General features: G+C 35.1%; 2 protein-coding genes across 2 annotated transcripts in view; one reads left to right on the forward strand and one right to left on the reverse strand.

Annotated features, from left to right (window-relative positions):
- The window catches only part of LOC116178893 (uncharacterized protein C2orf81 homolog), a 179,521-nt gene extending 161,675 nt beyond the window's left edge, over positions 1–17,846 (forward strand). Inside the window, exon 3 of the mRNA XM_031498543.1 lies at positions 17,571–17,846. Within this exon, the coding sequence (XP_031354403.1) occupies positions 17,571–17,643 (73 nt within the window). The 3' untranslated portion in view covers positions 17,644–17,846. The remainder of the gene's footprint in view (positions 1–17,570) is intronic.
- LOC116178896 (nucleoside diphosphate kinase 6-like) overlaps positions 1–22,773 on the reverse strand; it is a 234,504-nt gene that overhangs the window by 163,767 nt on the left and 47,964 nt on the right. Inside the window, exon 3 of the mRNA XM_031498548.1 lies at positions 11,102–11,176. Within this exon, the coding sequence (XP_031354408.1) occupies positions 11,102–11,176 (75 nt within the window). The remainder of the gene's footprint in view (positions 1–11,101; positions 11,177–22,773) is intronic.

The raw sequence follows: 22,773 nt of genomic DNA on the forward strand, positions 1-22,773 counted from the left end.
TGTTCTATTCCTATCAAGCATTTTATTCCTTTAGCTTAGCAAGACTAGAAATCCCTTTTAGTAAGTATTTCCCCCCCACCCCTCTTTTGACATTTACTAGTCTAAGTGTAAGATCCTTTTTTTTGAGAAGTTTAAATTGAAAAGTTGAACTATTTATTTTATTTTTCTAAATTTGCATTTTTCTCTAAAAGTAAGCATCAGAGTGAAAAATGTTAATTACAAAAAAGATGTGTCTTGATGAGATCTACAAAAAAGGATTCTAGGCTTTTTGTGCCGGTTTAAAATAAAGGCGCTAGAGGGCATTTTCTAAATGTTTATTTATTTATAATCTTATTTATTATCTCTCTCTTGTTCTGGGCCCTCAATGGGCTTGCGCCCAAGTACAGAGTGACTGTTATACTATGACCAAAGATAATTGCAATAACTCTATTAAAAGTAGTCGGAAAGTCAAGTCAGGAGTTTACCTGACAACTAGTTAAAAATGTCTTCGAGTGAAGTAACTTTATTTATGTCTACTGACAAACTATCACTATCTATTTTTTAAGGCTGATTCAGAGTTCAAGAATCCACATCCTTTGAAGAAAAGCAGCATGCCCTTCTGGGATCTCCCTCCCTTGCCTTTTTCCCGTATTAGGCAACTGAGACGGTGATTTTACATTTAGGTCTTACGACGTGATCTGTGTTGAGGTGAAGCTTATTGAAATCGGTTTCTGAGAGCAAAGAGAAACGTGCGCCTGAATCCCAAAATTTCTCGGGAAAACACTTTTTCCTATTAATTTTGGTGCGTAGAATCCAAAACAATTCGTACTTTTTCGATCAGACTTCTCAATAAAAAGTTATAGACTAGAAACCAATTTCGAAAGAAAATTCAAAGGGCTGTAACTTTTGAACTAGTAGCCCAATCTTGGGACTGTTTGAAATTATGGATTCTACAGGCCACATCCTATAAGAAATTTTTTTTTCCGGGTCGATCTGGGACAATTTTTTTTCGAACGCACGCAATATATCAAATATCTTTGGACATGGTTTCTATGGTTAAATTTTGTCCCAGATTTCACACAAACAAATGGTTAATGGTTAGTGGGTGGTATAACTTTCTGGAATCTTCTTGCACAATCGTGTACATATATTCTGATAAGTTGCATTTATTAGGTCAACAACTCTGGTGATTTACATCAGTAAAGGAACATTCTAGAATAATTCACGTTTCAGGCCGTATCCACCATAATGGCGCCGTTATGTTGCCAAATTTGAAGTGAGGCAAATTCTAGCCTTTTTAGTAATGGCCAAAAATACATGCCCCGTCTCCTTGATTAATTGTCTTTACAATCACAGTTTCTTTTTTTTATTCCGGAAGTGGTTCCCGATAACCGTTGACTTATTGTGAGCTTTTGATTAGGGGTTTAATCGAAGGTGATAGCATAATGAATGATATTGGCGTTGACCCGAACGTAATTAATCACACAAATACATAGCGTGATTAATAAATTTGTTTATCATCAAATGAGGGTAGAGCCGTCCAATTTGCTAATGAAATGACCGTCATAAACATCTTTTACTATTCCCAGACGGGCGCGTATCGTCTTCATTAAAATATCGTATCCCTCCAGCCTGTCAAATAAATAATTCATATTATAGGTAACTGCCCTTGTAGATCAGAAATTTCCACACGACTTACTTCGCGGGTTAAGGGTTATTGGACCAAAACCGAAGAGCCGTCTCCAGTTCGCGACAATACTTTTAACTTTACATAATTTTGTATGAAATTTTCTCGGACACGTACGTGAAAAACAAGATTAAACGTGGAAGGGTTCGGGGAATTGCGTATAGGGGAATAATTCGTGCTGTACGTGACTGTTTTCACGCGTTCCCTCCAGAAATCTTGGGAAAATAAAAACATGTTTTTCTAGAACTTAATTGCAAAATGCCGTTCGATTTCCTTCCGTCTCGTAAAGAAGCTTTTACGTCATTGTGTGGCCTTGGCGTCCTTATGCTAATCTCACAATATTTTTATCACAAGGAGAGTTCGATAACACAATGACGCTTGGGCGCAGTTCAAACCTCGGATTTATGCAATAATAATGCTATTTTTTGCTATCGTTTAGCGATATTGTTATTTGTTTTGCATTATGAAAATCACTGAACATTCAAAAAATGACTACATTTGTTTATACATTTCATCATAACTCGTTAACCACGATCAAACCATTATTATGTAAATTTTTCTAATAAATTATTGATAATTTAACTTTTTTATTATTACTATCTTGCTTAATCGGGAATGTGTGTAGTTTTTTATTGTACCATAACATGCTCACAATTTTGACGAATTATGTTTGAGCATGACTCACCGCTCGCTTTTATTCTAAGTTAATCAAAATGGATATTTCACACAACTAATTAATTTTTTTTATCGCGATGACTACTGTTTTTCTAGATTACCTGTGTACATTTTTTTTTTAAATAAAACGTGGGATTTGTTATTTAACATTGTTTCCTTAATTGCAAGCAATTCGCTTCAAACTAAAAAAGAAAACGTGCCACAGCTCACGATATATTTTCGTTGAAAACAAGTTTTTCTGTAATGGGAAGGGAAATTCTCCTATTAAGTTAAATCGCGTAGGTACCCGTGCTATCATTCATTATACATGTTACGAAATTAAAACTTGATAGTCTAAAAATACTTGTAGAAATTGCCGAGGAACTACTCACCCCCAACTTAAAAACTTTTTTCCATTGCACATTCTTTGTACACTTAGGCACGTTTGCAGACCCCCATAAAGAACATATATAAGAAAAGTAAATTTTGGGGGAAGGAGGAACTTGGCGATCAGCACAAAAATCACAGAAATTTCAATTAAAAGTGCCTGATTCGTTCGGTTTTGGTAAGCACGTCACCCTAATCTAAAGGCTTGAGGGCGATGGAACTAAGCCCCTGGAATTAAGGGGTGCTATTTTTACGATGGCAGCCGCATAACCTATTGAAGCACCAAATTAGATTCCAAAGGCACAAAACGGCGTATAATTTGCGTTTAATGCTTGCCTAAGTAACTTAATTTAAGTAGAAGTGCATATTGAGGTATTATTCTTCTAATTGCAGCACAAAACTACACCCCAAAGACACAAATCGGCGCATATTTGTTGCCTAAGAAACCTGATTTAAGTAGAAGTTTATATTCGTGAATTTTGATGTAATATTCTTCTAATTACAACACAATTACATTCCAAAGGCACAAAACGGCGCATAATTTGCGTTTAATGCTTGTCTAAAAAACTTAATTGAAGTAGAAGTTCATATCCATGAATTTTGAGATAAAATTCTAATAATTTCAGCACAAAATTACATTCCAAAGGTACAAAACGGTGCATAATTTTTGCATAAGTAAAAGTTCATATTCAAGAATTTTCATTTTTATTTTAATTTTACGTTGAAGGTTTTTTCGATGGATTTTTCTGATATGAACGGTTTGATGCCACCCTCGGCGTTTACAGAAATTCAAGATGGCGGATTTATAACCATACAATCATACGATAAAAATTAATGTTATGATACTAAATAAATTACACAGCCTTTCCACCCGCGTGAAGCTGGCCCCCCCAACGTTAAAATAATGAAACGTCAATTGCTTCCTTCGTTTGCACCACGGTGGTTTGCGCATTGATTGCACACTTCGATTTTTCGTTTGCACATTTCTTTAACAAAAACTATTAAAAAAAAAACAAAGAGGGGGAGGCATTATTGCCTTTGTTTGCATCTTGATTGCACATGTAGGCACACTTCGAACTTTCGATTGCACATTTCTCTGAAAAACAAATTTATGGGAGCCTACTTCATGATTTTAGCCCCCCAACATTAAATTAATTGCACCAAAAACACAATTTCGTCTTGCAATGTTTGATATGCGAATTTTTGCAGTTTTCATCTTATTGTTTATAATTTTGCATATCAAGTAGCAGAAAAAATCATTTGTCATCTGTCTTGTTGCTGCGGGGATTTTCATAGACCAATTTTTTCTAGCACGTAAATTTTAATTTTAACTCGTTAAAATTTATTCATACAGAAAAAAATCCAGTGAAAATTCATATTACAAGCTACGTTGCCTTTTGCTAAGATTCGCTATTTTTGATCCTTGAGATTATTGCCTTCATCTTGATTTCTTTAATGCTCATGGGTGCCAAAGTGGAATCAATAAAAGTTGTAAAGTAGACCACATTGATTTAGTGACAACTGAGCTAAGTATATTCAGTTGTGTAAACCAAATTAAATTAGACGATATGGGTATAAAATGTTGGTGGGTGATACTATGAGTAAAAACAAACTGATTGCGACAAAATTTAAATGATACACCCAGTAGGTATATTCTTACATTTTTGAATAATACAGGTAATTTTACACCTGATGCGTTGTTTTTGATAGTTTATACGAAGTTACTTAAAAAAATAATTAATAATTAACCGATACGCTAACGTACAAGAAAACAAAACATTATCATTAATTTTAATTTAATTTTATTTACCCATAGCTTAGCAAATGATTGTAGTCATTGTAACGAGAGCGATTATTTTACGTAAATTTTTGCGATTTTTTTCCATTGAAATATTATGCGAAAGTTCAAGTTTTTGTTTTGTCGATTGTAATACTGCGTCATGTCTATCAGTGAGTTCATTGTTTTAAATCGTATCTGTCGCCACACTGTCAAGAGTTGGTACTGTTTTACACGCTAAAAACAGGTCATACTAAGTTACATATCCTACGCTGCTAATTAACCAGTCTTTGGAAAAAGATAAGTGAAATCTGTCGAGTCAGCTTTTCTATAGGCACCCCTGAAAGTTGACGAACCAAGGAAAATTAACCAAGTGTCTCCGCCATTACTATTCCACCATTAAAGTTAAGTTTACTTAGTATTGAGATATGGAATTATTTTGCACGAAGAGAAGATTCGAGTTTGGGGCGTAGAGCGATCAAAGAGTCAAGGCGAGAGATTAACGTTTTGGTCAGTTTTGGATTAACGGCCTTTGAGCCTAAATATTTAATTTGGCGTTCGGGATTACCGATCTTAAAAGAAACAGTGAATTAATTTTCAAGCGACCATTAGTGTCCAGTTAACCAGTAGTTTTCTGGAAATTTATCATTTATCGTTTGGCCCAGTAGATAGTTACGTGAAAAAGTCCAAGTTTCATTTTGGATTATTATAGAAAAAGTGCATTATAGATTTTTTTGCGACAATCAGCGTAATTTACGTGTATCGAACGTGATCGATATCTGTCAAAAAGAAAGTTAATTAAGTTAAATTACGACTAGAAAACTGTTAGTAAAACGCAAATAGTATTCAAGTTTATTATTCGTGCCCATATATCAAAAATCCTAAACGATAAACTAAATTTCAATAACAACCCATTCATATTGAGCTTACGCCAGTGCTCATTTTCACCAACAAAAAAAGGTACTAGTTAGCAACCGGAGCCAACCCATACTTCTCAATCAATCATCCGAAATTTCCAATCCAAAGAATAGTTGTCTCGAAGCTTTGAAGTCGGTGGGTTTTTTAAGCACGCATCGAATGAAACTAACTGATAACTACCCCGGAGTGCTGATTCAAAATTAACTGTACAAATTCCAGAGTTCTACATCGAGAAAAGAATTGTAAATAAAAGGTTAGTTATAAATTTTTTTTTTTGTAAATTTCAATCGACGGCTTTACGGTCCGTTGTAAAAAGGTAATTTGACCTACGCATCGAATCATTATTATCATTACGATGAATACTTTAAATGAGAGATTCTAAAGAGTAAAGACTCTAAGTTGTTGAGAACCATGTAAATTATTGTTTTTTTTAATATGAATCGTTTCAAAAGGAACCCCTGAGTTTGTCGACCAGTCTAATCAGATTCTTCTCTTGCGGAATCTTAAAAGGAAACCAAGTTCACAGGTCATCCATAAGTTAATTTGTCAACATCAAAACTAGGTTGCGTTTTAAGTGTATATTATTATTGATTCTATTTCAAATTATTGATCGATTTAGAGCTAGTAAAAGAGATGGCCACCTCGACTAATTTGCGCGGAGGAGAGGGGGGGGGGGCATTCACTTATCCCTCATTTGATTTTTTAAATTTCTGCAAATCCAAACTAAGTACAATCGAAGTACTATGCAATATAATCGTTTGCGTATGAAAAAGTTTAATTTTTGGGGGAGCTAAGCGTTCACTTGTCCCCCCTTATTCTAAAACCAAAAAGGCGCAAACCGTGAGCATAAATACGTAATAGAGTACAATTAAAGCACAGTAGATACAAAAAAGTTCATTTTTGGTCTAGTAGGGGTGCGATTTCCTATTATACGAGGCGAAAATTTTAATTTGCACGAAGCACTTAATTATTTAATATTTAAAAACATGAATCAAACTGACAATTTTAGTTGGAACACCCTATATAATTATTACTTTACTTCCTGTTTTACTCGTAATACATAGTTTTCTCCAAATTGTTTCTTTTTTCTCCGGTATTTACACTATTTCCTTGAAATTCTTGTTTTGCGATATGCTTCCTTCCTTGTCAAGAACACACGGGCTGACGGTTCATAGGGGACCATAATTCAGATGAAGATAATCTAAGATAATTTTTTGACAATCGATTGGCGCATTTCCAAGCAGTTCAATAAAATGGGCTATCGTGGACGTCTTGATTGTACATCCCGCTCCCCGTCCCATTAGTCTGTCCATCCGTCAGGATTCACGGTGCTTCAAAACGTGCATTTCCTTCAACAAGGTGAGGGGTCATTTTTTACTCCAATGCCTCCCTTTACTAAACGTGCGGGTGGTAACAATGGTTTCAGTTGCGGAAAAAGCATGGATTCCTCTCACCAAGAGTTTAATACCGTTGTCAGAGCATTTCCCTCACAACAAATTAATTAATTTTAAGAGATCTAGACAATATGATATCAAACAGAAAAGAATTGGCAGAAGCACAGAACTCTTCGAAGGAATTTAGTAGAAATAGCCACTCCGTCTTGGCGTCTTCCTAGCAAACTGGCCAATTTATCCTGCATTTACTTCCCGATTTTTTTTAACACCAATGATGGTGAACAGTTACATGACTTTACTTTCCTTTTTTTTTTGAGTCGACTTTGTTATCGTTAAGATCATTCTGTAGCTGACAGAATAATGACTCGAAAACAATGTCTGGTATAAATTGCATTGAAATGAAGATGGCTTGAAAAACAAAATTCGCATTAAAAGAAATAAAACGGCAAGGGAAATACATTGTACGAGATGCATAAAAAGTAAAAAAAAATTATGGCTCAATTAAACAAGCATCTGTGCCCTGACGTGTAATTATTTAATTGGATACGCTCTCTATTTACCATATAAAAAACATTTCAATCTTGATATGTACGATCTACATTGTTCTCTTGGTTCTCATCGGGCTGAGGCCTTCTCGTTTTCAGGTCATTACATTACAATCGACTATTAGGGTATGGCATTATTGCAAGGCGGGATAATAATGCTTATAACGTAATCGAGGTGCGAAGTCTTCGTGACTATAAATGCTGCTCAGTTGCAGTCGCATTGGTGACCTCACTGCAGATGCCAGAATGTGAAGATAAGATGGGCGAATATCAAAAATAAGGTCCGTTGCTTAAAAAGGTATCGGCGCCAGTGGAGGTGGGCCGGCATCCAACTTTCTCAAGTCAAGACGGAGTCAATGCATGTCTTTCAAATAAACTTTAAATAAGCCCTGGTCTTGGAAGAGGTTCCAGGGGTGGTCTTAGGGATCAGCAGTGCGTTTTCTAGAGTTTTTGGAATTTCTTTTCTTTTTTCTAATATGCTTTTCATCCCTTTCCCTCCTCTTTGCCCCTCAAACTGCATTCCCATATCAGATGGTCAATACTTTCCTCTTTCTCTGCACAAAGTCTGCATTTCCTTTCTTCTTTTTTTCACTTGTATATCTTGGTCCATTTTTGGGTAACGTCTGCTTCCATCCTTTCGACCTCTCCATGTTTGTTTTCTCCTCTAATATGTAACTTGGTTTAGGTACTTCCCAGTATCCATTTGTGATACCTTTTTTGTATTCATTCTAGTTCCTCCCATTCCATCCAACCCCATATCTCCGTTCCATACATCAATAATACCCCTCTCAACATTGCATCAAAACGGTATTTTCATATTCTGAACTCGTTTTTTAACGACGCCTGTCTCATCGCCATTTGCTCATTTTGTACGTTTTTTCCATTATTTCGTTGCATATTGTTATCTTAAATATTTAGATTCTTTCACTTCCTCTACCTACCCTTTCTTCCGACCACTTTCATTCTACATCCCCTTTCCTCCCTAACCCCCTTCCCAAATCTCATCACCTTCGATTCAAAAGGATTTTTAATTCTTTTAAGTCCTAATCTTTTGGAATCAGTAATGAATTATGTTGAGTTTTTTTAGTGTTATACATATTTTTGAAAAGACAATTTAAAATATACAATGTTCCATTTAAAAAAATGAGGTTAAGTCCGATAACTTTTTTACCTGACCACAATATTTTTATTTTGAAAACGATAGATTATTCAACAATAATTATAAAGAAACTTTTGTAACCACATTTTTCTGCATCTCTTTTAACTAAGAAGGGCCATTCTGAAAGATTTTCCCCCGTACCTCCAAAGGAAGCTTAATTAATTTTTTGTGTTAAGTTCACCCCTAAAATGTTTAGGACAATGATTATTTTGTATGGGGGTATCATCAAACTTTCCGGTTCTGGGAAATATAATCCATACAGAGTTCTAAGGGGTGAACGTTTTGAGGGAAACATACCACCTTGGAGTCTGACCCCGCAACAAAGGGAGATTTGATGACAACTGTCATAGTAGCTCTCGGGAAATGGTAATTGATTCCTTGTGTGGGGTGGGCGGTATTCCTCCCCTGCTGTAACGCTCACCACCTTCCTTTTCTGATATAATAATCCATACACTGGGGCGATCGTCTTGGGGAGGAGCATACCACACACAAAGAATCAATTACCTTTTTCCAGCAAAGGGAGATTTGTTGACAACTGTTCGGGTAGCTCAAGTTTTCATTTTACCGTTTTGACCAAAAAAGAGCACATGACGTCCACCTATACAGTGTGATTGATTTTGCATGTCCAAGCGTATATTTATTTTATTATTGGAGATAGGAAAACAAAAGAGCATCAGAAAACCAATTAATTTTTTCAAATAGAACGGTTAATTTTTTCTGTAATATTGTTAAAGGGCCTGAAATGTTATAATTACTTTAGAAATTAAAGCTGCAGTAATGTTTTTAAAACCAAACGCAGTAACTGTGGAAATTTAAACAAAAACAAAAGAGAGTTAGAGAGTTTATCACGTCTATCACAAAATCAGTTTAGTGATTAATATAACCACAGATTTAAATATGCTAAATCTGTGATATAACTTATAAGAACCACAATGCAACAAATGGTAAAATAATGTTAAGGGGTGTAATGTAATGATTAAAGTTATAATAATTATTTCTGTAACTGCTTTTCATTTGTTTTCTTCGCTTCTGTTGTAAATTTTATGTTTTTGTTTAAATTTCCACAGCTACCTCGATTGGTTCTAAACACACTACTGTAGCTTTAATTTCTAAGGTAATTATAACATATTTGATATCATATAGAGAATTTCAAGCTCTTTAAGAATATTACATAAAAAAGTAGGCCGTTCTATTTATAAAAATTAATTTGTTTTGTGATGCTCTTTTGTTTTTATATCACTTGTTTTTTTTAATATGTAGCTATTGAATAATAAGATTTATTATTCAATTATGTAACTTTATCTCCAATAATTAAAGAAATGTACGTTTTGACACGCAAAATCAAACACACTGTATATTACTTTTTTAGTAGACCTAACAATTAGAGAGATCCTCAATTGTCGAAAAAAACTGAAATTTTCATAGATAAACAAAATCGGAAAGCCACTTTTTACACCATTAAATTTCTGATGTCTGACTTACTTTTGCCTTAGCGATGTCGATGTAAGCTTTATAGGGGAGTCGATGGTGTCCGTCTGTCCGTACGGGAACACGATACCGATACCGATTCGGTTGAAACTTTGCACCATGACCTACTTATTAGGCCATGTTTTGCAAAGTTGACCTATATGTCTATTGAAAATGGGTCAAATCCAATGACCCCGTAGGTCAAACCGAGGTGCGTTGGCGCTTTTTTAGATCCTCTTTAGAGGTTTATTTTAATTTAATAATTTAAAAATTTACAAAATGTGCTATGCGAGCTATTATTTTACATTCCAGAAGCCACTATTGATTCAGTGACAAAACACACAGCCTTTATGAAGGAGAAACTACATCTTGCGCTTTGCATTGCAAGAGTCTACAATGCACCGAAGCATCGTTCCAATGTTTAGGGGAAATTGCACTTTGTGGTAAATGTGGTAAATTTACAGACAAATGTACATCAGTTTTCTTTCTAGCGGATTTTCCAACGAAGTTGGGTGAGCTATTGCAGCCACTTTCTCTGTCCGTCCGTCCGAAATCTTAACTACTCCTATAGTTTTCAATATATTTAGTTCGTTCTTTTTGAATTCGGTAACTTATAGCTCCGACAGCTGAGGCAAAAACATCTTGACAATGTGCGCATGCGCAGATTCCGAAATATCTACTTTCTTATTTACTAATATATTTTGTTGAAATTTTAATCACAGATGCTTCTGTTTAAAGGCAAACATATCTCATATTGTAAACGCGCAGTCTATGCGCAGTGCCACCTTCCTTATTTAGGAAGATATTTCTTTGAAATGTTAACCATGATGCTTTTAGGAAAGCGAAACATATACCCATAGCCTTTTTGGAAGTACTATTAAATGCATGGAAAATGCTGCGCTAAAGTTACTCGCCTTTTACTTGTTTCTTTACTTGCTTTTGAGAAATGCGTCACTGAAGTTCAGTGTAACTGAAAAGACGAGTTTTTTTTTGGGATCCTGGTTGTATTTTATCTAATAGGAGATTTGGCTTTTGTCCATTCATTCAATTTGGTACAGTGGGACCTAAGTTGATTTTTGATTAAACTTTACATGTAAATATTCCAATATTTCTTATGAAATCAGTCCCACGTACCTTTTTCAAAACTGTAAGAGCACATCACATCAGACGTTTGGGTCCTAGAACGTACCAAAGCATTTGCGGCTGGATCTGGAACAAAGGAAATCAATTAGAACCCAATTGCCCTAAATCCTAACCCTCTTCGTGAATAAAGAAATCGTCATAGATTTGACTAACATACTACCCCATTGACACCCTAGTTTAATCAATTTGTAAGTTCCACACACGCCAATTCTTGTTGCATGTGTAAATGCAACATGTGACCTGTTGATCGCCATGCAATTACCAATTTACTATTTGCGAACAAATCCGCGGAAGAAAATCGCCCGATAACGATGCTCCCCTATTGTGCAATTTTGCAACTACCCCCCCATTTTCCTATTTTTAGCTTTAACGAAGAACGACATACGATGGGCGAAATATTGATCCAGGAAGTAGTTAAATTTTAATGGTCACGAGCGTTAAAACTTCCAAAGGCGTTTATTATAATTGCGGCCGAGGCACGCGAAAAAGTCGAGGAAAACCCCCCGAGCCAAACTCGCCGAGCCGCAGCTGCCGATGGAATAAATTTCTAAAGCGGGCACACGTTTTCGTCTATTTATTTCGGAATTTAGGTGAAACAATAAAATTGAATAATTTAGATAAGAACGTGTTTTCAAGCGATCAATCCGCAAATAGCCGAGAAGTCGATTAGATATTAAAGTTCATTTTATTTTTCGCGTGCCAATGAACTACAGTAACCTCGTGTGTTGTGTGTGTGTCCCGAAAATTAGGATCACAATTTATGCACTTTATCAAAATAAGGTGGTACGATCAGAATTAGGCGCGCGTTCGGGTTTCGTGAAAGAAAATGGTCACGATTTGACCTCCTCATCAAATTGTAGTAATTTTGTGCAACTAGAGTAGAGCGACGACCTCAGATGATATTTTACATGGTGTGTGCTTGGTTAACGATTTATGTATCTGTTCTGCGAGTACATAATGTGCAATGCAGTTGCTGCTCGTATATATCCCACTATTCTTGGAGTAAATATTTTGTTTAAATTTGAATTCGGGCCGACAAATTCAACATTGATTGATGTCGAGGATTCGAAGGGGACCAAATAAATATTTGCAGTACACCATGTATGCACTCGAAATGCCCAGAGTTTGTGACTGATATTGATTTAGAATTTGTACAGCAAACATTTGATACTACTAATCGAACAAATAAGCTACTGATGATGACACCAAACAGCAGCTTGGCTGTTAACTAAATTTACTCTTTCCAATTGTTGCATTCGGACTTCCTTACAAAGCAATCACTCAAACGTAGATTTTTAGACGAATTATTAAAAATACCACTGGACACAATACACTGACGACGAAGATATTAAATAAAAATGGAGAGAATTTAGAAGTAATCAATAACGAATAAAGTACTCAATCTTCTAATACAACAACAACAAAATTCCGTAAAAATCCAATAATTATGGCGTCCATAAGAAATAAGAAGTAGTATTTAAACAATTTAAACATGGCTTTGCCTCCATTTAACCTACACTTGTATCTCATACCGTTACGGAGATCCCAATAGTGAGTCACGATTTTGAACCACCCTGTACATAAGTATGAATTTTCTAGAAATTTACGTTTAAAACGAGAAAGAAATATATTTTTAGTTGGCAATTGGCGGAGTTGTTTATAGATCATTTAAATATGATCTATCAGAGAGACAACAGTTATTTACATAAAAAGTCCGGTAAATCGTAAATGGCATATTACTGGCGAGGAAATATTTAATTTCTGAGTCAAGTAGTGCCATTTTGTATTAAATTTTACCGGAAATCGTATTGTAATATATAATTTCAATTTTCATATAGAAATTTGGTTAATATCCAAGGGGTCGACCACTCAGAAAAATGTCGCACACCATTTACAAAAATTACATAAATTATACTAACGACTTACTAAACTTACAAATAATTTACTGAATTTACCAATAATTTACTAAAATTACCAATAATTTACCAAATTTACCAAACATTTACTGCATTTACATACTCGACAAAAAAGTCGTATATCTATCCGTTTTTGAAATCGAAAAAAAATTGTCTTCAATATACTCGTAATCGAGTCAATGAGCTTAAAAATTGACACTTCTTAATTCTGAGCAATGGCTCCGATTTTGAAAATGCGTATTTTGTAGAATTATTCAAAATCAGAAACATCCCAATTTCAGGAAAAAAAAATGTTTATATTGTTTAAACAATAACTGAATTTACGGAAAAAAAATTTATTTAAAATTCTTGTTCGCGATACCAATTGTTTTTATTGAAAATTTAGTATCAAAGAAGTCTCCCGAAGTCGTGCTTAATAGTTATTTATATTGCTTAAACACTAATAGCAACATTTACCGAAATAATTGATTTTTTAATTTTTTTTTCGCAATATTTATAACAAAATGAAGTTTTAAAGGATCGTAGATACGTGGGTAATGGCCTCGATTTCTTATTTATTTAATGATTTGACGAACAACTAAGAAGACCAAAAGCGTTCAAACTGCATCACTTCCTCCAACAGAAGATGCAGCTTAGATTAGATTCTTAATTCGTCTATTTATTATTACTGTATTATAAAAATATAACATTTTATAATGAAGTTTTAATAAATACATAGGTAGTACAAATAAATAATAAACATCAAGAACAAATTATTATTGTATGTACTATTATACTTTGTGTGGTAGATGTTGCTATTATCGTTTATACAATATAAATAATTATTAACCACGACTGCGGGGTGAAATGAACCCAATGTTCAGATTTTGGTGTCTGGCTCGATATCTTTTATATAAGTATCTAAAAAAAATTTGGGTGGTATAGGGGATCAAAATAAAATTTCCATTTCTTCTTTAATTTTTTTCTTAGCAACCATAAGAGTTAGAAAGACTGGTGGTACATTTTTGAATAGGTTTACGGGTATGCCCATTCCGATTTTGCAACAATTTTTTTAAAATTCGTACCACGAAAGGGCCCACCCCTAAATGGGGGTTCGAAAAAAAATTCGGATTTCGACGAAATGTGGTATCTGGGGGTTTTTGAATATGAGTATCACGAATCTGAAATGTTTGAAAATTCTAAAGAAAAATTCCACTGCTATTCTTGGTCGGACAACGCAAATCGAGAGAATTCCACGAAATTCGTTGTGTAGGTACATACTTGATGTCGATTGTCGAACAATTTTTTTAAATCATTTTTGAAAGAAAAGTTACTCATTTGAAGATTGAGCCTTCGGGTCACAAAGTGTCCCCTGCCTACTAGTGAGTGATCTAATTTCGCACGTAGTTAATTGAAAATCTCGCAAATAGCAAAAAATAACGATTTAAGTCGATATTAATGTTGAAAAACATTTAGGGACGCTCCTTTTCATCGTAGGAATTTTGAAAAAATGTTTGCAAAATCGGAAAGGGCATACCCGAAAACCCTGCCGAAAACCTATTCAAAGACGTGCCACCCATCTTTCTAACTCTTACGGTTGCTGAGAAAAAAATTAAAGAAATGGAAATTTTACCACTTTTGTGGTGGTGGCTCTCAAAATGAAACACTCTCGGTTAATTTGGAAAAAGTGCTTGTATTGATCGCCTCTCACACCAATTTTTTTTACATACTTATATGTAACACCCTGTATACTGAATTACAATTACTGAAATTACCAAAAAATTACTAAAATTGCCAGAAAATTGTGCTCGCGCTTGTACTCATTCTCCTTGTACAAATTAGTCTTTAATTCATAGTTTTTGCTGCAACTACTAAAATTTCAATCGGGAAAACTTACTTTAAAAATCGGTTTTCCGGCAGAACTAAGCTCATACAAATTCTAATTTTGTAAGTACAACTTAGTCTATAATTTCCTAAATTATAGGAAATAGTTTTAGTTGATTTGAGCAAAGTGGGGGTGCCAAATTTCTGTTAGTCATTTTGTGGCATTAAAAGTTTCACAAAAAGTGGCACAGGGTCGCGAAAACCGCAAGTCTCTAGCTTCAACAAAAGCTGAGATACACTACAGTCTCAACCAAAATAGGACACACTGTACAAGACTGGATTTTCTAGAAATTTACGTAAGTTTAAAAAGAGAAGGAATTTATTTATAGTTGGTAATTGCAAATGGCCCTTACATTTGGAGAAAGAATAAAATTAGCCTGTGGTATTCCCTATCTGTCGTAAAAGGCAACTGAACTGGAACCGAATGACTCCCAGGATAAAGAAACAACTTCCATCTAGTGCCAACGATTACATGGCGAACGAGCGGTAGGGAGAAGAGCACCCTCTTGTGGTTGTAGAGAGAAATCCTCCAACGGGGATCCCTAGTTGACGGTGAGACAAATGAGAAATGAACAAAAATAGTTACATCACATAGTAAAGTTAATACTGAAAGTAAAAGATCTCCTCAATCGGATTTCCGGGAGGAAACGTATACGAAGTTTGCATACAGGAAGAAAGAGAGTATTCTGGATGTGGAATGTTAAAAACCTTCTTCAAGTCGAAAAACTAGAAAACTTGAAAAGAGAAATGGTTAGAACTAATTTGGACTTTATGTGCGGGGTAGAGAAAGGAGAACATTTCACATTCTATTATAGTGGAGATTTAAAAAAAGGAAGAAATAGTGGAATTTGTGGTTAATAAGAAGATGCAGTCAAGCGTTACCAAACTACTGTGATAGAATCATACCAATGAGAGTAGATGCGATACCAAGAACAATACCAGTCATCCAGGTATACATCCCGACAAGTGATCATGATGATGAAGAAATAGAAAACCTGTACGAAAGAATTAGGGGAATAATTAGTAAGGAAAAACAGAGATGCTGTAAGATTCTGATGGGAGATTCGAATGCCAGTGTGGGAGGGGACGGGAGTGGTTGGAAAATATGGATTCGGAGAAAGGACTGAAAGAGAAGATAACCTGATTGAGTTTTGCAAAGAAAATAATTTTATTGTTACGTTAAAAAAAGGTTGCCAAAACGTTTTGCCTGGAGTGTTCTAACGTTAGGTAATGAAACGTGGACAGCAATGAAAAGAGATCGGGAAAGGTTTGAAACTTTTTAAATATGGATATGGAGAAGAACGATGAATATCAAACGGACTGATAGGTAATGTAGAAGGATTAAGTAGAATTGGAGAGCGGAGATGTATGATGTATGTTAAAGATCATAAACCGAAGGAAAATGAATTGGATTGGACATGTAATAAGAAAGAACTGTTCGTTGAAGGAAGTAATCGCGGGAAATGTTCAGGGAGAAAGGAAAAGAGAGAAAAGAAGAAGGAAATTGGGCGACGACCTGAAAAAGGAAGAAGGATATGAAGTAGTAAAGAGCAGATGATATAGAGTCATGGAGAAGAGCCATCAGGGACCTGCAAAAGTATGATTATTGTACTGCAACGGCACTACATCAGAAAATCAAGTTGTTTCGCACTGAAAGGGTAGGCAATGTATCCTTGCGGGGGTGTACAATGAATATCACACAGAATTGACAGTTAAAATGGATAATCAACTCCTATCCCATCTGAAATTATTGACGGGCAGGTATGGTTGATACAAGGTTGACGTTTAATAGAAACATTTCCCTAAAAAAGTAATTACCATTTAAAAAAGTCTTGAGAAAGGGAGACTGAGCTTCATGACAATCGCTAAACACTAATTTACTTATCTCCGAGATATCGAAGTAGAGAAAGTGAAAGGTGGACCTAGACACGCTGCCCAATGAATGTGTTTTGATCTACATAAAAGTTTTAATAGAAGCTTCTGAAGAGTGTAGTAGAGAAGTATATCAAACAAAATTGGGTGGGAGAGGGGACCAAAATTAACTTTTTTTTAAATTTTCCAAAATTACAAAGTTTGCGTTTGGAGGTGCTACCTCTCCAAAAGTTTCCTTTCTTATTTAATATTGTTTTTATGAAACACACGAATACATGAAAATAACACCTAGGTTTTTGAATATGCATTTTAGACTGTGTATACATTTTCCAGAAACCCTACCTCAAAATGGCAAAACAGTTTCTATTTGGGAGTAAATGGCTATGCAAAACAAAGTTGTAGTGATAAAATGATGCGATGGCCATATTAGTCAATCCAGGTTATTAAAACTTGTGGTGTAAGCAAAAAAAACCACTAAAGCACTTCCATTGCCGCTATTTTTACACCAAAATAAATTGCGGTACACAATCAAATAATAAAGATATTACGATTTTTTTAATTATGCGTACGCTAGCGATAAAAATTGTTTATCACACATACATAGTATTATATCCAAGGTCGAATAGGGAAAAAGCTATTCCGCTATAGATTAAAAATGATATTTCTATAAGATCTTAGGAACCCAATTAACGTGTTTCCTGTTTTTTTCTAACGACTTTTGTCGTAATTAAAGGAAAACCGCAAAATCGTTCGATACCGTTCGGCATCACCGTTAAAACTATAAATGATGTAATATTTTCTATTTTTAGAAAAGAAATGAAATGCAGAAAGGTGAAGACGCCCTCTGATATGGAAGAGAGTGAAGAGCAGAAGATGATGTAGGTCGAAGTTTATCAGTGTATTCCCATTGTAAAACTCATTTGGCAAAAATCGTTAATGATAACCTCATATCCAGTTTGTGCCGGATTTTGTTTTTTACTGAGTCGCTATCTCCTGCTATCTCAATGGGAAAAAAAAATCCGTAGGCCATTTTACTATGAAAGTACTATTTAATTTAGCTAAAGTTATACACGAAATAAATGTCATTATCCTTAAAGCGTTTTTTTTAATTTTTTGGCAAAAAGCTTATGGCAAGGTTCTACTTTGACGTCAATTACTCAATTGAGACTGAAACTGAAGACGTTTACGTCAATTCTGGTTATTTCGAAGAAATACATTTCCCTTTGGAGTAAACCTAAGCATCTCGGTTTAATGGGAGGACATAAGACTTTTAATGAAAACTTGACCCATTCGAAACTAACGGCAATTACTCGTCTATTGTGATGGAACGTAAAGAAGGCTCTTAATTTATATGGCGTTAAGCGAGATGTGCTATAGTCGCCTAGTTAAAAGCACAAATAATTTTCCAAAATTAGAACGAGGGAAGGCCCCAATTTATTTTGTACTGTAGTGGAAAGTTATGACTATTTAGGGCTTGTCTCCAACTGTAACATCAGTCCAATCGTCTACAAAAAAATTGTGTTAATGCAAATAAACAACAGCTCTCAACGTCAACTACGACATGTAGACCCTCTCTCTATGGTTTCATTGACAGCGTCTAAATCTAGTCAATCGATGCTTGATTCTCAGAAATTAGAACTGTTGAGTGACTGTTTGTAATAAATCCATTATTTTATAAACTATCATTTTAAAAACGTGCCTATGCTCTCCTAAATAACTTGTTTGGCCGCTACAATTTTGGAGACCCGCCAAATATCTAACATTCACAACTCTTTTTTGCTTATTCCATAATGAACACTTGCTTCAAAATTATAGTACAATTAACCACTTTATCAGTGTCTTCCGTCATTTTAAGATGAAAAACATTTACGCTGCCTTTTTTTAACAACTTTTATCATAGTGAATTATTTTTTAGGATCCTACCTGGTAAACATTTCCAATCATAAAGATGTATTTTTAGATTCTATTAATATAGGCGTTGAACTATAATCTAAAAACAAATAAAGTTCATTTGCAAACAAAGCTATTCCCTTATCTAAACCTTTAATAACAAGTCGTTAACGGGTCGGTAGAAATAGGTAATGGCTTCAAAAATAGATTGTTTTTAAAATTGAATAATTTAATTTTCATTATTTACAGGTTGTTTGTCCAATTAGAAGTATTACTCACACAGAAGTTTAATTTAAGGCCATTCATTTTTGAAAGAAAATTAAAAACAACTTAGCGATATGAGAATGCACCGTGATAATTCATTGACTGATGAAATTTTATTTCTTTTACCATCATTTAAATATTTCTATTTCTTTGTTTGTAATAGCGAAGAATAACGTGACACAATACACTGCAAATAAAATAACAATTCAGGTTGCACAGTAAATTCGTACATAAACTGCTGCAATTTACATATCGCAAAGGACGAATCCCGAACTGGTACTTATATGAAACATTTCAGCACTATACGCATTCCGCCTAATTGTGGAATTTTAGAAAATTAGTTTTATTGGGTACAAGTAGCCTCTACATCAGTAAGCGCAAAAAGATTCTAGGGAGATCTTTGAAACATACTAAGAAGATTATAAAAGGGCGTTTAGAAGACTCAAAACAGAACAGAAACATCAGAGGGTTGTAAAAAGAAAGTAAAAAAATCCTAGGATGAACCTCAGAAAATTCTACGCAGAGTGATTACAATAGTTCTGAAGGCCCTCAAGATTCTAAAAAAAAGATCCTATAATGACTCTGACAGTTTTCTCTAAAGTTTCCCACAAGATTGTAAGAAAATTCTAAGAAGATTGTATGAAGTTTCTGAAATCCTTTTAAATCCTAGAAAATGGTACATATGAATTGGAGAGTTTTCGCATATTTTTCTCTTTCCGCTCACTTTCGGTTTCACCCGAAATGATCCAGGTTTTGAATTTTTAAATAGAACACCTTGTATATTTTTATATTTTTGGATTTCTGAGACAATTCTGAATCAGAATGTGACCTTTTCAAAAGTGTTTACGCCTACTTGATTTTGATTAGAGCCACTAATCGCATCTAGGTGGCCATGATTAGACCCAAACTACTCTAAGGACCTTAGGTGATCTCAGAAAATTACAATCGCAAAGTTTTAGTGGCTGCTATGAGAGACAAAAATAAAACAATTTGGCAAAATTGCATTTTCGTGTCTAACTAGTATCACAGTGTAAAGAACGCTAGTATTTTCAAATGGCAACCCTTTTTTGACAAGCACTTTCCGAAAAAAGGACTTTTTGACGAATCTGACGATACTAATTTATTATTTTTATCCAAAAATGTAAAAATATACAATGTGTTCCATTTCAAAATTCAAAACATGGAAGTGAGCGGAAAAAGAGAAAAATATGCGAAATCTCTCCTCTTCACGTACCAATTACCTGTACCATATCTCATTTTGATACACCTAAGACTCTAGAAATTATGGCTTGTCTAATAGATTCGTTGACATATCCAGTATGTACTTTTTGCGTGCCGGTTTAGGCGTTCTGTTTATTACTTGTCTCGTAGCCTCTGCCAAGCTAAGTCCCATTTTAGATGCCAGTTCTGGGATTTGAGCGACCGGAATTTTACTGCCTCCTGTAAGTTTTGCGGATAATGTGCGAGTTGGACACTTTTTCCTTAGTGGAGGTTACCTGGATTTGTTTATCACATATAGACTGAATCATCTGCCCACAACTTGTTCTCTTATAATGGCTTATAGTCCAGTCAAATAAGAAAAAATAAAAACATTAATTGGTAAAGATCTGAATTTTGGTAAACATGTTCATTAGTGTTCCCCATTGGACATACTAAAAGTCCCCGTCAAAATCTGTTGCGCTCGAGGCACCATCTTGGAAAAAAGGAGCACTTGTTCAGTTTCTTGCCTATATATCGGCAACAATTATTGACACGGAAAAATAGCTCAGATAAAAAATATAGTTTATTAAATTGCCCATAAAAAAGCACATTAACATTTTTTTGTATGTCCAATACTTTAGCTATAATCCGACATCGAATAGGGAATCAAGTATCCTGAGCTCTCGAAACAGTCGCGCAGATATTTTTTTACAACTTTTTACAAATCATTAAATTTATTGAAAATTGTGCCAGTATTTCTTATATATGAGAAGTCGTCGCACTCAAGCTTGGTATGAGACACGTTTAAAGGTTTCTCATAAAACTCTCTCTCTCTCTCTCTCTCTCTCTCAATAGAACTTTCATCTTCAATGTGAGCAGTTAAGCACTGAGTGTGGACTGGAAGCCTTCAGTGACCGAACAGGGTCAAGGAAATCGTGGACTCTCCTTCAACTCCACAGTTCGGGAGATTTTTCATATCCACAAACCTTCTGAACTTGCTGATTAATACGAAACGTGTGTTGCTGCGCCGCTGCAGCCGTAGGGGGTAACAGTGCGGTTAGATTCGGCTGACCCTTGTATGCGTATTTTCTGCAGGTCTGATAACGATGTCGGTTTAAATATCTCTCACTAGCAGGCACGTTGTATGCAGAGAACGGCGTTCTCCAGCTTCAGAAATCATTTCGTGGCCCCAACAATTTTAATCATTTTCGCTTACCTTTTTGAAAAAAAACATGATGTCGTATCATGAAACATTATGTCATTGCTAGAATGCTTTATCGCAAGACGATTCTGTTCATTTTTTGGTGCTTTTACAGCTTTCGGTGTAGCCATAAAAAAGACGGCCTCCTTCCTATAACTACGATGCGGGGCCTAAACGCTTTCTGACGCATTCAACGTGAGATTACAGCTAAAGTATGGGAGATACAAAAAAATGTAAATACTCTTTTTTATAGGGAATTTAGTAAACTATATTTTTCATGTAAACTATTTCTTCGTATCAGTAATAGTTGCCGAGACATGGGCAAAAAACTGGAAAAGTGTACCGTTTTTCCAAGATGGCGTCTCGAGCGCAACAGATTTTGACAGGGACTTTTAGTATGTTCAATAGAAAGTCCCAATAAATGTGTATACCAAAATTCAGATCTTTACCGATTAATGTTTTTATTTGTCCAAAATTGCGCTAATTTGACTGGACTATTATAGTACAGTGCAATTAGACCCAAACCTCAACATCCAAAGTAAAAGTTTCCCTCCAACTGCAAATTGTTCTATACAGTCCCCAGATTGTTTGGTAGAAAGTTACATCATTTTAAGCGTCGGGTTTGGTTGGGAGGGAGGAGGAAAGTTGGAAAATTAGTAGTTTTGATTAGTTGTTCTTAAATATTTAGCAAACTATGTGGTGTAGTACGAAAAGTGCCGTATACAAAAATAATCTACAGTAAATTGGGAACAAAAATGACCTCGTATAATATAATCTTGCTAAATTGAACCGTTCCAGAGCTACGGAGGGTGTAACAGTAGAAAATTTTCATCTTTTTTTTTAGATTCTTTTGGAAAAATATGAGATTATCACTAAGGAAACTAATTTGTTTGTTAAAAAAAATTGCGCTTTAGTGACCGGTGGTATGTTACTAATAAGTCCTTGAAGGAACGATAACCTTACCACCTTCTCAAGGGGGGCCAAGAGACTTCCACTATGAGAGACAGCAATTCCTGGGGAGTTGCAGGATGTACTATTAGTCCTCCCTGGTAAAACTCAATTTGGAGTCGAGCTTTTTAGAAGATGCTTTCGCAATACGATTCAGGCATGTGGTTGCTTCGGTGAGCAACTCCTTAGGACTTTTAGACATAGTCTCTAATAGATGTACGGGCTCGAGAACCTCCCCGGTTGAGCAACCGAGGCTGGGCGCTCTCATTCCCTTATTAGCACTAGCATGGTTACTTAGGTTGGGTTTGGGGGCTTAGACCGTGCTCAATGGGCGAGGATGGCAAACAGTGTTTTGTTCTGACGAACGATGCGCTCTCCAAACCTGTATTCAAACTTCAGTTTACATGGAAGCCTTATTTCTCTTCAAAATATAAGATTTGAAGGAGTCTGTACGGTAGTGTCGTGCACCAAAGACCGATAAACCATAAGGTATAGTGGTAGTGGTAGTG

This window comes from Photinus pyralis, unplaced genomic scaffold (genome assembly GCF_008802855.1).
Source record: "Photinus pyralis isolate 1611_PpyrPB1 unplaced genomic scaffold, Ppyr1.3 Ppyr1.4_LG8, whole genome shotgun sequence".
NCBI classification, from domain to species: domain Eukaryota; kingdom Metazoa; phylum Arthropoda; class Insecta; order Coleoptera; family Lampyridae; genus Photinus; species Photinus pyralis.